Genomic DNA, 15004 nt, shown 5'->3' on the forward strand with positions numbered 1-15004 from the left:
TCTGAATATTTATGCCCTAAATGCCAGGCCCACATTCATAAAAGAAACATTACTAAAGTTTAAATTGCACTTTGACGCCCACACATTGATAGTGGGAATCTTTGATTCCCCACTCTCACCAATGGACAAGTCACCCACTGGAGCTAACAGATGACTTAAACCAAATGGCCATAACATATCTACAGAATATTCCACCCAAACACAAAGGATTATACCTACTTCTCAGCACCTCATGGAACTTTCTCCTCAACTGACCACATACAAGGTCACAGAGCAAGTCTCAACACATAAGAAGACTAAAACAACACTCTGTGTCATATTAGACATCACGGATTAAAGCTGGACTTCAACAACAATGACAACAGAAGACCTAGAAACTCACAGAAACTGAACAACAACAACAACAACAACAACAGAAATAACAGAAACTACAGAAGACCTAGAAATTCATGAACAACAATGCCAAGCAACTAGAGCTTCCAGGGACTAAGGCACTACCTAAAGACTATACATGGACTGACCCTGGACTCTGACCTCATAGGTAGCATTGAATAACCTAGTAAGAGCACCAGTGGAAGGGAAGCCCAGGGTCCTGCTAAGACTGAACCCCCAGTGAACGTGATTGTTGGGGGGAGGGCGGCAATGGGGGGAGGGTGGGGAGGGGAACACCCATAAAGAAAGGGAGGGGGAGGGATTAGGGGGATGTTTGCCCGGAAACCGGGAAAGGGAATAACATTCGAAATGTAAATAAGAAATACTCAAGTAAAAAAAAAAAATAAATAAAAATAAAAATTAAATTAAATATAAAAAAAAAGAAATTCATGGAAAATAAACAACTCTCTTCTGAATAACCACTGGGTCAAAATAGAAATAAAAACATAAATGAAAGACTTCTTAGAATTCAATGAAAATGAATATGCAACATACTCAAACTGAGGCACAGTGAAAATGTTGCTTAAAGTTCAGAGCACTAAGTGCCTACATGGCGAAACTGGAGAGATTTCATACTTACAACTTAACAGCACACCTTAGAGTTCTAGAATAAAAAGAAGTAAATAGTAGGAAATAGTCAAACTGAGGATCAATAAAATGGAAGTCAATAAAATGGAAATCAATAAAATGGAAATAAAGAGAACAACTCAAAGAATCAATGAAATGAGTTGGTTCTTTGAGAGATATCAACAAGATAGACAAACTTCAGAAACAAAAAGGGGAAAACAACAACAGACACTGAGTAAATCCAAAGAAACATTAAGGTCATATTAAAGATCTGTACTCCACAAAGTTAGAAAGTCTAAAAAACTGGACAATTTTGTTAGATTTCACTTACAAAAGTTAAATTAAGATCAGGAAAACAACTAATATAGACCTATAATCCTGAGAATAGAGGCAGACATTACAAGTCTCCCAATCAAAAAAACAAAATAGCAGCAACAACAACAACAAACCAAAAACCTCAGGGCCACACAATTTTAGCACAGAATTCTACCAAACTTTCAAAGAAGATTTAGAGCCAATACTTCACAAATATTCCACAAAATAGACAGAAGGAATATTGCTGAATTCATTTTGTGAGGACATATCCACCTTCATGCCCAAACCACACAAAGATTCAACAAAGGAAGATATTTATAGATCAATTTCCCTTATGAACATAGAAGCAAAGATTACTCAACAAAATACTTGCAAACCAAATCAGCATCAAAAAGATCATACACCCTGAACAAGTAGGCTTCATCCCAGAGATGCAGGGATGGATGGGTCAATGTATGAAAAGCAAAGCTCAGTCCATGTAATTCACCATATAAAAAAACTGAGAGAAGAAAAAACAAATGATCACCTAATTAGATGCTCAAAAAGCCTTTGACAAAATCCAAAATGATACCTTCATGATAAAAAGCTTTGGAGAGATTAGGGAAACCAAGAACATACTGAAACACAACAAAGGCAATTTATAACAAGCCTCCAGCCAACATCAAATTAAATGGAGAGGAACTCAAAGCAATTCCACTAAAATCAGGGACAAGACAAGGCCGTCTTCTTTCTCCAGATCTATTCAATATAGTGCTTGAAGTTCTAGCTAGAGCAATAAGATAACTAAAGATCAAGGTGATGCAGATTGGAAAGGAAAAGTCAAAAGTAATTTGTAGATGATATGATAGTATCATAAGCAATCCTAAACATTCTAATAGGGAACTCCTACAGCTAATAAACACCTTCAGCAAAGTGGCTGGATACAAAATTACTTTAAAAAATCAGTAGTCCTGGGCTGGAGAGATGGCTCAGCGACTAAGAGCACTGCTCTTCCAAAGGTCCTGAGTTCAATTCCCAGCAACCACATGGTGGCTCACAACCATCTGTAATGGGATCTGATGCCCTCTTCCATTGTGTCTGAAGACAGGTACAGTGTACATGAATACATAAATAAATTCTTTAAAAAAAATAAATTAAAAAAAAATCAGTAGTCCTCCTACATACAAATAATAAAAAGACCAAGAAAGAAATCAGAAAAACAACACCCTTCATAAAAGATTCAAATAATATGAAATATTTTAACTCTAACCAAGCAAGTAGAAGATTGGGATGATAAAAACTTCAAGTCTTTGAAGAAGGAAATTGAAGAAGATATCGGAAGATGGGAAGATCTCCCATGCTCATGGATCTGTAGGTCTAATATTGTTAAGAATGGTCATCTTAGCAAAAGCAATCTATAGATTTAACCCAGTTCCCATCAAAATTCCAGTATAATTCTTTACAAACCTTGAAAAAACAATACTCAACTTCATATTGGAAAAACAAAAAACCCAGGATAGCTAAAACAGTCCCGTACAATAAAACTTCTGGATCAGGGATCACCATCCCTGATGAGAAGCTTCAGTACAGAACAATACTAACTAAAACTGCATTGTATCGTCTTCCAGCTGGAACCATGGAGGCTGTACCAGAGAAGAAAAAGGAGGTGGCCACTGTGCCAGAAACCCTTAAGAAAAAGGGAAGGAATTTCGCAGAGTTGAAGGTGAGGCCCCTTTAGAAGAAGTTTGCCCTGAAGACACTGCGGAAGGCAAGGAGGAAGCTCATCTATGAGAAGGCAAAGCACTACCACAATGAGTGCAGACAGATGGACCGGACTAAGATTCGCATGGCTAGGAGGGTAAGGAAAGCTGGGAACATCTATGTGCCCGCAGGACCAAACTTGACCTTAGTCATCAGAGCCTGAGGTACCAATGGAGTGAGCCCAAAGGTGCGCCAGGTGTTGCAGCTGCTTCGTCCTCGGCAGATCCTCCATGGCACCTTTGTTAAGCTCAGCAAGGCTTCAGTTAACATGCTGAGGACTGTGGAGCCGTACATTGCATGGGGATACCCCAACCTGAAGTCAGTAAATGAGCTCATCTACAAGCGAGGCTATGGCAAAATCAATAAAAACTGGATTGCTTTGACAGATAACTCCTTGACTGCACTATCTCTTGGTAAATTTGGCAGCATCTGCATGGAGGATCTAATTCATGAGATCTGTACAGTTGGGAAACGCTTCAAGGAAGCAAATAACTTCCTGCGGCCCTTCAAACTATCTTCCCCACGAGGTGGAATGAAGAAAAAGACAACTCACTCTGTAGAAGGTGGAGATGTTGGCAACAGGGAAGACCAGATAAACAGGCTTATTAGACGATGAACTAAGGTATTGCCTGTGGTATTTTTATAATCTGGTCAGTTAATAAACAGTCATAGTTTGGCAAAAACAAAACAAAACAAAACAAAAAACAAAAAACCAAAAATGCACTTTTTTATGCACTGGCATAAAAAAGACAGATTGATCAACAGATTAGAACCAAAGACGCAGAAATAAACCCATACATGTATGCACTTGAGTTTTGACAAAAAAACCAAAACCATACAATGGAAAAATGCAAACATCTTTAACAAATGGTGCTGCTTTAACTGGATGTGTGCATATAGAAGAATGCAATTAAATCCATATCTATCGCCCTGCACAAAATTCAAGTCCAAGTAGATCAAAGACCTCAGCATAAAACTGGACAGTAAATCTAATAGAAGAGAAAGTGGGGAATAGCCTTGAATGCAGTGGCACAGGAGATAGCTTCCTGAACAGAACACCAACAGCACAAGCACTACCATCAACAATCAATAAATGGGACCTCATGAAACTGAAAAGCTTCTGTAAGGCAATGAACTCTGTTAAAAGGATGAAACTGCAGCCTACAGACTGGGAAAGGATTTTCATCAACTCCATATCTGACAGAGGGCTAATATCCAAAATATATAAATAACTCAAGAAACTTGGCAATCAATAAACCAAATATTCCATTTTTTAAACCCAAATAATTTAAAAATGGGGTACAGATGTAAAGAGAAAATTATCAACAGAGGAATCTCAAATGGCTGAGAAACCTTTAAAGAAATGTTCAATATCCTTAGCTACCAGGGAAACACAAGTCAAAATGACTGACACTCCACCTGACACCTGTCAGAATGGCTAAGATAAAAATGCAAGTGTCAGCTCACGCTGGCGAGGATATGGAGCACAAGGATCACTCCTCCATTGCTGTTGTGAGTGCAAACTTGCACAGTCACTTTTCAATAAAAATGGTGCTTTCTCAGAAAACTGAAAATTAATCTCCTTCAAGGTCCAATTATATCATTCTTGGGCATACACCCCAAAGATGCTCCAATCTATCACGAAGACATTTGCCCAAATATGTTCAGGGCAGTTTTAATCATAATAACCAGAAATTAGAAACAACCTAGATGTTCCTTAACCAGAAGAATGTATAAAGAAAAGGGTGGGGAGGCCAGAACATTTGAAATGTAAATAAATAAAAAAAATCCAATTAAAAAAAAGAAATTTGGCAAAAAAAAAAAAAAAAAAAAAAAGGGAAAGTGTCTTACACAATAGATTAAGGAAAGGACAATCACACCACAACCCATCAACCCAGAGAGGCTAAATAACAAGGAGGGTTCTAGGGGGCACATATGGAGCTCTCTGGGAAGGGAAAAATCGATTTTGTAGGTGAACTGGGGCTAGATGACGAGGGAAACAGGGTCAGGAGGGAGGGAGCAAAGCAGGGAGAGATGACTGGAGGTTTGGGGGCATCTAGGGGGTAATGTGGAAACTTAGTGCAGTACAAACTCTCTGGAACCTATGAGAGTGGCCCTAGTAAGGATCCTCAGTAACGGAGAATGAGGAACCAGTCTGGCTGTCTTCTGGACCACGCAAGGCTTCCAGGGCTGGGACTGAGGCAACAACCAGGCTGCAAAACCTCTGCCTTATAACCTGTCCTCCTGCAAGATGTGCTGACGTACTGGTGGCTCAGAGCTTTTAGGCATGGCCAACCAATGACTGGTCTAACTTGAGGCCCGTGCCATAAGAGGAGGCCATGTAACACTGCCTGGATGGTCAGGAACTGGAGGCTAGATAGTCCAGAGACCTAGGGCAGGACCAAGCATGACTGGCCAAAAAAAGAAAAGAGAAAAAAAAAAGAGGAAAGAAAAGAAAGTCAAAGAAATGCTTCCTAATGATACTCTGATATACTCAGATTGATGCCTAGCCCAATCTCCATTACAGAGTATCCAGCAACTGATGAGAGCAGATGCAGAGACCCACAGCCAAACATTAGGTAGGATTCAGAGAACCCCAGAACAACAGGGAGGAAGAAATGTAGGACCCAGAGAAGCAGAGGAAACCCGAACAAGCCCAGAGAACCAACTAAGCAGGCTTCACAGGGCTCACAGACACTAAAGTGGCCATCACAGAGCCTGCATGGGTCCTCTCCATCTAGGTTTGTAGTTGTTCAGTGTAGTCTTCTTGTGAGACTCCTGATAGTGAGGAGTCTCTGCCTGTTCTTTGGACTCTCTGCCTCCTACTAGGTTGCCTTGTCCAGCCTTAATATGAGGGGATGTGCAGAGTCTTATTACAACTTCTTAGTTTGATATTCATGGAAGGCTAGCACTTCTTTTCTAAAGGAAAAAGAAGGAGCAGTGGATTATGGAGGTGGGGCACTGGGAGCAGTGGAGGGAGAGGAAATGGTGGTTCATATATATTGTATGAGAGAAGAATAAATTTAAACATTTAGTATTCATGTTCTTTTTTTCTGTTCTGTAACTTTTTTCCAACTCAACACAATATTTTACTATAGTTACACTAAATTCAGTTAGATATAAGCCTGCTAATAATTTTCATTAATTCTTTTATCTCATAATATATTTTCTTTCCCTCAGTAAGTTCTATTACTTTTAGATTAGGAACTAAATTAAGACGGTATTGTGAGAGGAAAAAACTAAATCTATCATCATAATTCACTTTGCCTTGTATCACATAACTTCATTTCTGAACACTACTGAAATATCTTCTCACTAGATGACTGTATGGACTGTCAAAGGGTAGGAAATAGGAAACAGAAGCTGCTTGGATCTCAAAGAGTAGGAGGGATAAAGTTTACCTTATGACAACTTATTCATATAATTTCTGATTCCTGTGTGGATTCAAAACCATGTGAAGCAGTCAGCAAATGCTTAGTATAACAGGCCTGTTTGTTTCCACATTAATCTAAACTAAAAGACGAACTTTATAAAATGATTAAAGAAACAGAAAGAGATAAGAAATGGAAACATTAATTCTGGGAACTCAGTTCCTTTGGCCATTATGAGAAGTACAAAAGTTCAGAAAATTTTGAGAATTCATGAGAAATACAGTATTCAGTAATATACACATAAGCCAATAGTTCAGAGATTCTTGTTAGAATGAAGTTAACATGAAACACTGAGGAATTAGGATTTCTAGCTTTACATTTTCCTTTTATTTTGGGTGTTTGGTGGGAGTCACCAAAGCCTTTGTGTTGTCAAGAACAACATGTGACAGAGGGAAGGACTGACAGAGAGAGGGCCCGTGAGGATACAGGAGTAAGCAGGACGTACATTAGCACGCCTGTCTCCATGGTAGTGAATGTATACACACGTTAGAGGACGGGCTGGACACTCCCGGTTTCTAGATGTATGTTGATGCTCACTGCTATGCAGTCAGTACTGCTGAGGCCACTAAGCGTACTGTAAAATGACTGCCCACACTGAGTAAAAATCGCCTTACCTCTCGCTTGTCCAGTGCAGCATACTCAGCTTCTATTTCTTCAGCCTCTGGGTCCCGAGAGAACACCATCTGAGACTCCAGACTGAGGGCCAGGTCTTTGTGGTGTTGCTTTTCTGCACAATCACAAGGAGTATCTTTATTTTCATTTTCAGCAAACAAGTCTCCTCCGTGTTTTACTAAAAGCTAAAAAAAAAAATTTTTTTAAAAACTCAGTTATAGATTTGATTAAGTTATTTCATGCTACAAATTAAAGAAATTAAATGTATAACTGGCATAACAAAAATGTAACAGTAGACAGAATGTATCTAAATGTATTTAATGTAAAATTAAAATACAATTAAAATTTTAAATTAAACTGTAAATATGTTTTAAATGATAGGAGGCATTAGTTAGTAATACTATTTTTAAGGTTGGAAATTCTTGTTTTACTATAAATGAGGATTTTTTTGGTTAAAGAATTTTAAATCTTTGACTTTAAAATCAAACTCTTAAGTATTTTGTCAATTTCCTGCAACCAAATAAAACCATATTTAAATATAAAAAAGATTAGTCATTTAATACTTAAACTTTAAAATTTTCTCATGATTTTTCTTTCTCTCTTTTCTTGATAAAGGCCTGCAATACAGCCCAGGCTGGCCCTGAATGTCTTCTGAGCCAGCTACCAGAATGAGGAGATTGTATGTATATGTGCCACTATGTGTGGTCTATACATCCTTGTTAAGAGGGACACAGTTCACACTGTGACTTTAACCACTAATACCTGGATGTCCTGACATCCAGATGAGTTTTTACTTGTCCCATCATTATTCTCTGAAATACTGAAATTAAATTAATATTTGTAAGTCAAAGGCAAAGCTGTTTTCAATATTCCTCAAAAGAAGAGAGAACTGCTTACTGATAAATAAGTTGGGAAGACATTCCACTGTATAATTTGTCAAGAAATTTCATCCTCAGAAACACACAGAGCAATGTCATGACTTGTTCACTTCTGAAGTTTCTGCTGTCGTTACAAGGTTACATGGTTTTTCTAAGGACTAAAGTTCAAGACTGTCCACTGTGTCTAGAGACGTTTGGAAGAACAGAGGACAGACCCACAATTTGTCATGAAGATTCTTTTATAGGATTAGGATCCTCACAGCAACACAGTAAGTCATCATATATTATCATCTAGTGAGACACTCTGCTGAGTACTTTAAATACATTCTCACCTTAACATGAAATAACCTTGTGTGACAGGGGCATTATTATCCTCCTAAGTTTACAGAATGTCACCTGAGCTTCCCAGCTAATAAGCAGTGTAGCTGGATTCAGATAGTCTGACTCATTTTTAGCCATGCCTAGATCATGAACTGAGGCAATCACACTGCTCAATAAAATGAAGACATCAAATGCACACCACATCTATCCTCAAGTTCTGCTCAGGTTCTCATCTTGGATCTGCTGGAATTATGTTTCAAAGGTTCTCATTTTGTAAAAGGGTAACCCAAATTGAGATTTCTTTTAAATAATTTTATACCCTTCTTTAATATCAAGTTCTTTGGGACTGAAATTTTTACTTTTCTCTGGGGTAAGGGGAATCTCCTAGAAGAATATTCTTAAGTATGATTTTTACTCTCTGAGGGTTCAAAAGGGGTGTGTGTGTGTGTGTGTGTGTGTGTGTGTGTGTGTGTGTGTGTGTACGTACAGGGGACAGGTAAGTCACTATTGAGAGGCATGTAGACCTTGTTTGAACCTGGGTGAGACAAACAGGTCAGGTAGGCAAGTGCTCTACCACTGAGCTAAAATCCCCAACACCCCCCGCCCCCCAGATTAGTTTGTTAAGAGTGGCTGAGGGAAATACTGCTACATGGGACATCTGTGCTTTGTAATTAGTGAGGGAGTGAGGCAAGTAAAGACATACTGGGTAGTGATAAGAATTTTTTTCCTTAAACAAACTTAGTTGTTTTGCTTTGACATGATAAGTAGTTTGGTTTATAAAAGGCAAATTTAAAACTTTTTAACCAAAGCATCCCAAGTATTACTCTAATTATTTCCATTAGCTAAGCAAGAAGAGGACTTGGGTATTTTATTTATGTGGTTTTTGGTGTCTCTTAAACATCTGTTGTCACATAAAATGACCTCAACATACTATTCTCCTATTCTGCACTTTCAGTTCACAATTTCAGGAGTCACCCAAAGTATTCAGGCATATGTATTCCTCACCTCCCTGATGATTTAGAGGCTGATGACTGGCCAGGTCGTTTAACTACTTTAAAGACCCAGTTCACAGTGTCTATCTATAAACAAGGTAGCTTATATAATTTTGATAGAAGATGTAGCAGCAAGTCAGGTAAGGTGGTATATAACTGTATTCTCAGGACTAAGGAGGTGCAAACAGGAGAATCAACTTCAAGCTCAGTCTGAGCAACAGGAACCTTAAAAAAAACAAAAACAAAACCCAAAAGAGCTATCCTGGCGAGTTTTCTCCAGTTTGTTACACGCTAGAGTTGTAAGGAGGGAGGGGGCCTCAGTTGAGAAAACGTCTCCATGACACTGAGCTGCAGGCAGGCTGGGAGGGCATCTTCTATGGGTTCATGGGGGAGGGCTCAGACCATTGTGGGTAGGGTCATTCCTGGGTTGGTGGCCCTGGGTTCTAGCTGAGCAAGCTGTAAGGAACAAGCCAGTTAAGCAGTGCTCTCTATGGCCTCCGGAGCTCCTGCCTCCAAGCTCCTGCCCTGTATGAATTCCTGCTCTGGCTTCCCTCAGTGATGTTGCCTGAAAGTGTAAGCTGAAATAAACCCTTTCTCCAAGTTGCTTCTGGTCATGGTCTTTCTCATCACCTATCCCCCACCCCCCACCCAGTGGTTATGGTGTTTCACTACAGCAACAGTAACCCTAACTAGAACTCAACTCAAATCAAAAAGATGCAATACAAAATCCGTTTTAAAGCCTCTTCTAGTTCTAAGATTACTATTTTGCCATCTGCGATCTCATTATCTTGGGCACTTCATTCTCCCTCCAATTTCATTCTAATTTCCTATTAAATCCTGGCACTGGGGACTTCCTACTTTCCTTCCAGTTAGTTTCTTAACACAGTTAAGTGTGATGATGTTTTAGTCTACATACTATAAATACCAGAAAATTTAGACAATATTGAAAAATTCCTATCACCTAGTATAGTGTTTCTCAACCTTCCTAATGCTTGAATGCTTTCATACAGTTCCTTATATTATGGTGACCCCCAAAGTATAAATGATTTTCATTGCTACTTCATAACTCTAATTTTGATACTGTTATGATCATACTGTAAATTTCTGTGTTTCCTGATGGTTGTTAGCGACTCCTATGAGAAGGTGATTCAACTCCAATGTGGTCCCATACCACAGGCTGATAGCCACTGGTCTAGTGTCATTGTGGCCTTAAGGCAACCAAGCAAGGTAATACCCACATGATGATGCTGGTAAACAGACCAACTACATCACCAATTGTATAAAACAGCCTATATCAATATGCATACAAGGCATACAGCAGAATGTATCTGTCAGGTTTGTGTAAGTACACCGTGATAAAGCTCTTAATGATAAATTTCTTAGACTTAATAAATACCTTCCAACAATTCCCACACCTCATGTAATGTATGATAAAGGACTATACATGCTTTCTCAATCACATTTCTTAAATTTGCTGTTGATATTCCCCATAAATCAATGACGGTCAGCTATTAGATTTCTATCCTAATCGTTTTACAGAAACACTATTCCCTGGAGGCCTCATTCCAGTCTACTAATCTTACTCTTCTGTTTCATTTACCGATCTGTAGCATGCCACACGCCTGACCCACTCTCCTTTCCTGAAATTCTTCTCTTGATATTCCTTTCTTGCCAGCACCATGGCCTACTTACTCCTGTACTTTTCCTGTTTGTTTCATGGCTTCTGGTTTTCAAGGGTATTGTCTGAACTGATCTGTGGTTTAGACTTTTCTGTGGACTTCTCATCTTTTCAACACCCTGTTTTTAGTTATCCCTCTGTAGGTGAGAATTCCAAATCTGTATTCTTTATTCCCAAACATCTGATCCCCATGTTCAATAGGCTGCTTACCATTTCATGTGATCACTGGTTTTTAAACAAAAACTTAATAAATACCTTCCAACCTACTCCGACCTCTCATTTAGCTTTTCAAACATCTGATAATTGTTAGGATTTAATGTTACTCAGGTTCAAAACCACAATCATTTTACTTAAACTAAAGTTAATTTATGTCACTACAATTGTAGATGATGCAAGCCACCTATAACTTCTTCAGAGAGAAAAGTTTACACTCAAAGGTCAATGCTGTCACTTTACAACATACTTTTAGTCTGCCATATTATTGGTTCTTCTCATTGCCCTTTCTGTCCATTGTGTCTGTGTTTCTCTAATGTCCCCACACAGATCCAGGCTGTGTGTTAGCTTAGACCAGGAGTTAGTGCATCAACCTTAGCTCTGTCACTCCTGCTAGCACACTGATTCCCAACTTTATTACAGAATGGAGGTATGCAGGCTACTGAAAACCTTCAAACTGTACTGGTGTGCAGCTTCGGGGCAGTCACAGCTGGCAATACTGTTCCAGGACAGCATTTTCAGTGCTAAGCAAGGATGACTGGATACCTTGATAGTCCTATTAGGTGGACCTGGAATAGTCATTGTTTTTACAGGTGAGCGCAATGTGGACTGTGCTCAAAGCTAGAGTTTCTCATTCTTTAATCTGCATCTGACGGAGACTTTGCAATGACTGAGGTAAGAGTATCACTAAACTATAGATTCAGAGTCAGCTAGTCTTATCAGGATGTAAGTTCTGTATTTCCAGTAAGTTTTCAGGAGACTGACATCAAGACTAGCTGGTGTCCTTTTCAAGTAACATGTCAAGAAGCACTCACTGCTTTAAAAGTATTTCAAATCTAATCTATATTCCAACCACGAGGCTAATAGTTCTTTATTTGTTTGCATAAGATTACTTCTCCATTAACATTTTTGAATAGTTCAGTTTTCTGGACCTGACCCTAATGTAATGCATTCAGTAGCATCTATTTAATATGACCTACCTACTCTTCCCTCTTTCTCCCCCTGCCCCACAATGTGGAAAGGTTTAATGAGAGAACAAGAGTAGAAGAGGAGAGGAATAGAGGCCGGCCATGAGCACGTGGAGGGAAGCAGGTAGGGGAATGGGGAGAGAAGGGACGAGGGCAAGAGAGCAGAGAAGAGGAGAGAAGCCTCTTCTCTATATATATATCACTCTTTTTATTATTTTATATTACCCCCTACAAAATTCTTCAATCTCAATGTACTTGAAGCCTGGCCAGCATCTGCCATGTGAAATCATCACCAGAGGGACAGGCCAAAACACTGCTAGAATCTAATACTACAGATCTTGCTTTGAGTCTGGCAGTCAGGTGTTTAATGTAATCAGAAAACTGAAGCTCAGACAGAAAGTTACATAACTGCTGATCTGGAAGAGTCCTGTTTCTTTTGTATTAAAACTCTAGGTGCTAGCTAAAACCAACACAATTAGGTAGACTCTTCAGTCGGATTGGTGAATGAACTTTATGATAGCAGCTGAAAATGTTAAACAGGGAGAACTGTGACTTCCCATGTATGCTTTTCTAGTGACTTTGACTTGATCCAACAGTTAGTTATAGTAACAACTTTAAATAAGCATTTAGGGTCAAATGCATTGGAAATATGTAATGTAACATTAATCTTTACAAAAATGTTTTTTGCCAAGTGTAATGTACTCTTAAAAACTAAGCCTTTACACACTTGCCATTTACAGAACCACTATGACAGGTTAATTACCAATAGAAATAAAATGTGGCCTACTATGATTACCTTGGGGAAAATCTACCAAAGAGGAAAAGTATCGTGGAGTTTTGTTAGATTATGCTAATTGACATCACCTTCATTAAAGTTCATTTCTATTCCAAAGCAGAAAAGAAAAACTCTTAAGTTATTAAAAAAAAACCAACCAGAATATTAATTATCACATTAAATTCCTACCAGTTTTATATACTACTGAAACTTTACTTTTGTGTGCTGGGCATCCACACAGAGAATTTAAGTCCTCTGTGTTATAAAGCAAATGCATGTTATATACTGATAATGCTATATATGCATAAGTATGAATGGGTATGTATAAAGGGTGTGTGTGTGTGTGTGTGTGTGTGTGTGTGTGTGTGTGTGTGTGTGTGTGTTTGTACCATATGTGTGTGAATCCAGGACATATCTCTATGGGAAGGGTGCAGTGGGTAGGGGTGTGTTTTTGAGACATGGTTCCTTTTCCCGGTTCTTTATATTTCATGGAAGGCTATCACAAATTAGGCCAAAATCAAGGTGGCTGCCTCTCCTGTATGAATTTTAATAGCTCTTAAGCACTTTAATTAACCTGAAGAATATTTTATGACACTAAGAAAATCAGTTGGCAATGTTCACAAACTAACAATATTTTGGAACACTGTTGTGCTTCTCTGTTTACATATTAGCATATCATCTACAGTCACTCGTAGGCTACACTGGCCAAGTTATCTAAAATATTTACTATTTAGGCTGAAACAGAAAAAATTCTTACTAACTCTTAAATAATTCTCTGGTATATGAAGACATTAAAGTTATAGGAGTATTATTTATAGTTTATCTATAATATATATCATGTAAGTATTTCTTTTTTAATAAGAAATTATTTTATTGCCTGCATGTATATGTACCACATGTATGCAGTGCCTTCAGAAGCCAGAAGAAGGCATTGGACTTCTTAGAACTAGAGTTACAGAAAATGGATGGCTGCTCTGTGATTGCTGGGACTCGAACTCTGGTCCCCTGGAAGAACAGTGCTCTTAACTGTTGAGCCACCTCTCCAGCAGTACTCCCATCAGGCCCTTTACCTTATACACTTAGACATTTACTTGCTTATTTATATTTTGTATGTGGAATATGCAGATGACATGGTGGGTATGGAGATCAAATGACCATTTGCAGGAATTGGTTCTCTCTTATCACCATGTTGGTCCTTGGGACTGAACTCAGGCTGGGTGGCAAGAGCTTTTACACAATGAGCAATCTCACGAGCCCAAATTGCTAACTTTAAGCAAATTCCGGATTTTCCTATTTAAGGAAGTTTTGAAAAATACAAAGGTGAAGAGTTAAAACATCTGGTATTAAGAGAGCAGCCAAAACAGATAAAAAAAAGATGACCAGGCCTGTAACACATACCTGTAATCCCTGAATTTAGGACGTGGAAGCAGGAGACCAAGTTCAAGGTCATCCTTAGCTACATAAGAGTCAAGCCTGGGCTCTATGAGAGTATGTCTCAAACAAGAGGAACAACAAAGGAAGGAGCTGACAGAACAGTGAAGACAATGAAGAGTCCTATTCTGCTAATGAGCAGAATTGATACAATGAGGGGAGAAGGAAGAGAAGTGAGGAATGAGAATGAGCATATGTGACTAATCCAAGGTACAAAGGTTTTTCAGAGAATGGCAGCATCATTAAGAGAAACCAGATACTCAAGCTGGTAAAGAGGTAACTTAGCTCAGTTTCAGAAACACTGAGTTTGAGACTGCTACAGCATGCTTAGTAGTCAACATAGAAATAACAAAGCATAAGCAACTCCATTGGAGTCAGGCAAGGCATCAGAGACAGAGACATAGATACAATTCTGTACAAAGCCTTTAATATCTTGCTATCTGAAGGTTCTAAAAGCATTTTATAATTAATAGGTTATAATTTTCATGCTATACATAATGTGAGTATATGTGTATAGGAAAACACTTAAGGAACATAGCCCAGGAAGGAGTACTAATGTAAACATTTCATTTCAATGGTTCGAAATGAGGACCCATGGATGGCCATGGTGACCCTTGGTTTTAAGCCAAGCACTCGGGTAGCAGGTGGATC

The 15004-nt window shown here is 38.6% G+C and overlaps 1 protein-coding gene and 1 pseudogene across 5 annotated transcripts in view; one reads left to right on the plus strand and one right to left on the minus strand.

The window, feature by feature from the left end:
• Window positions 1–15004, minus strand: part of Ankib1 (ankyrin repeat and IBR domain containing 1) — a 119874-nt gene that overhangs the window by 70419 nt on the left and 34451 nt on the right. For all 5 annotated transcript variants that reach the window (XM_032907002.1, XM_032907000.1, XM_032907001.1 and 2 more), the window contains one exon: window positions 7100–7282. In XM_032907002.1, coding sequence (XP_032762893.1) covers window positions 7100–7282 — 183 coding nt within the window. The remainder of the gene's footprint in view (window positions 1–7099; window positions 7283–15004) is intronic.
• On the plus strand, window positions 2930–3670 carry LOC116904119 (annotated as a pseudogene).

This window comes from Rattus rattus, chromosome 6, assembly GCF_011064425.1.
Source record: "Rattus rattus isolate New Zealand chromosome 6, Rrattus_CSIRO_v1, whole genome shotgun sequence".
In the NCBI taxonomy this organism is placed as follows: domain Eukaryota; kingdom Metazoa; phylum Chordata; class Mammalia; order Rodentia; family Muridae; genus Rattus; species Rattus rattus.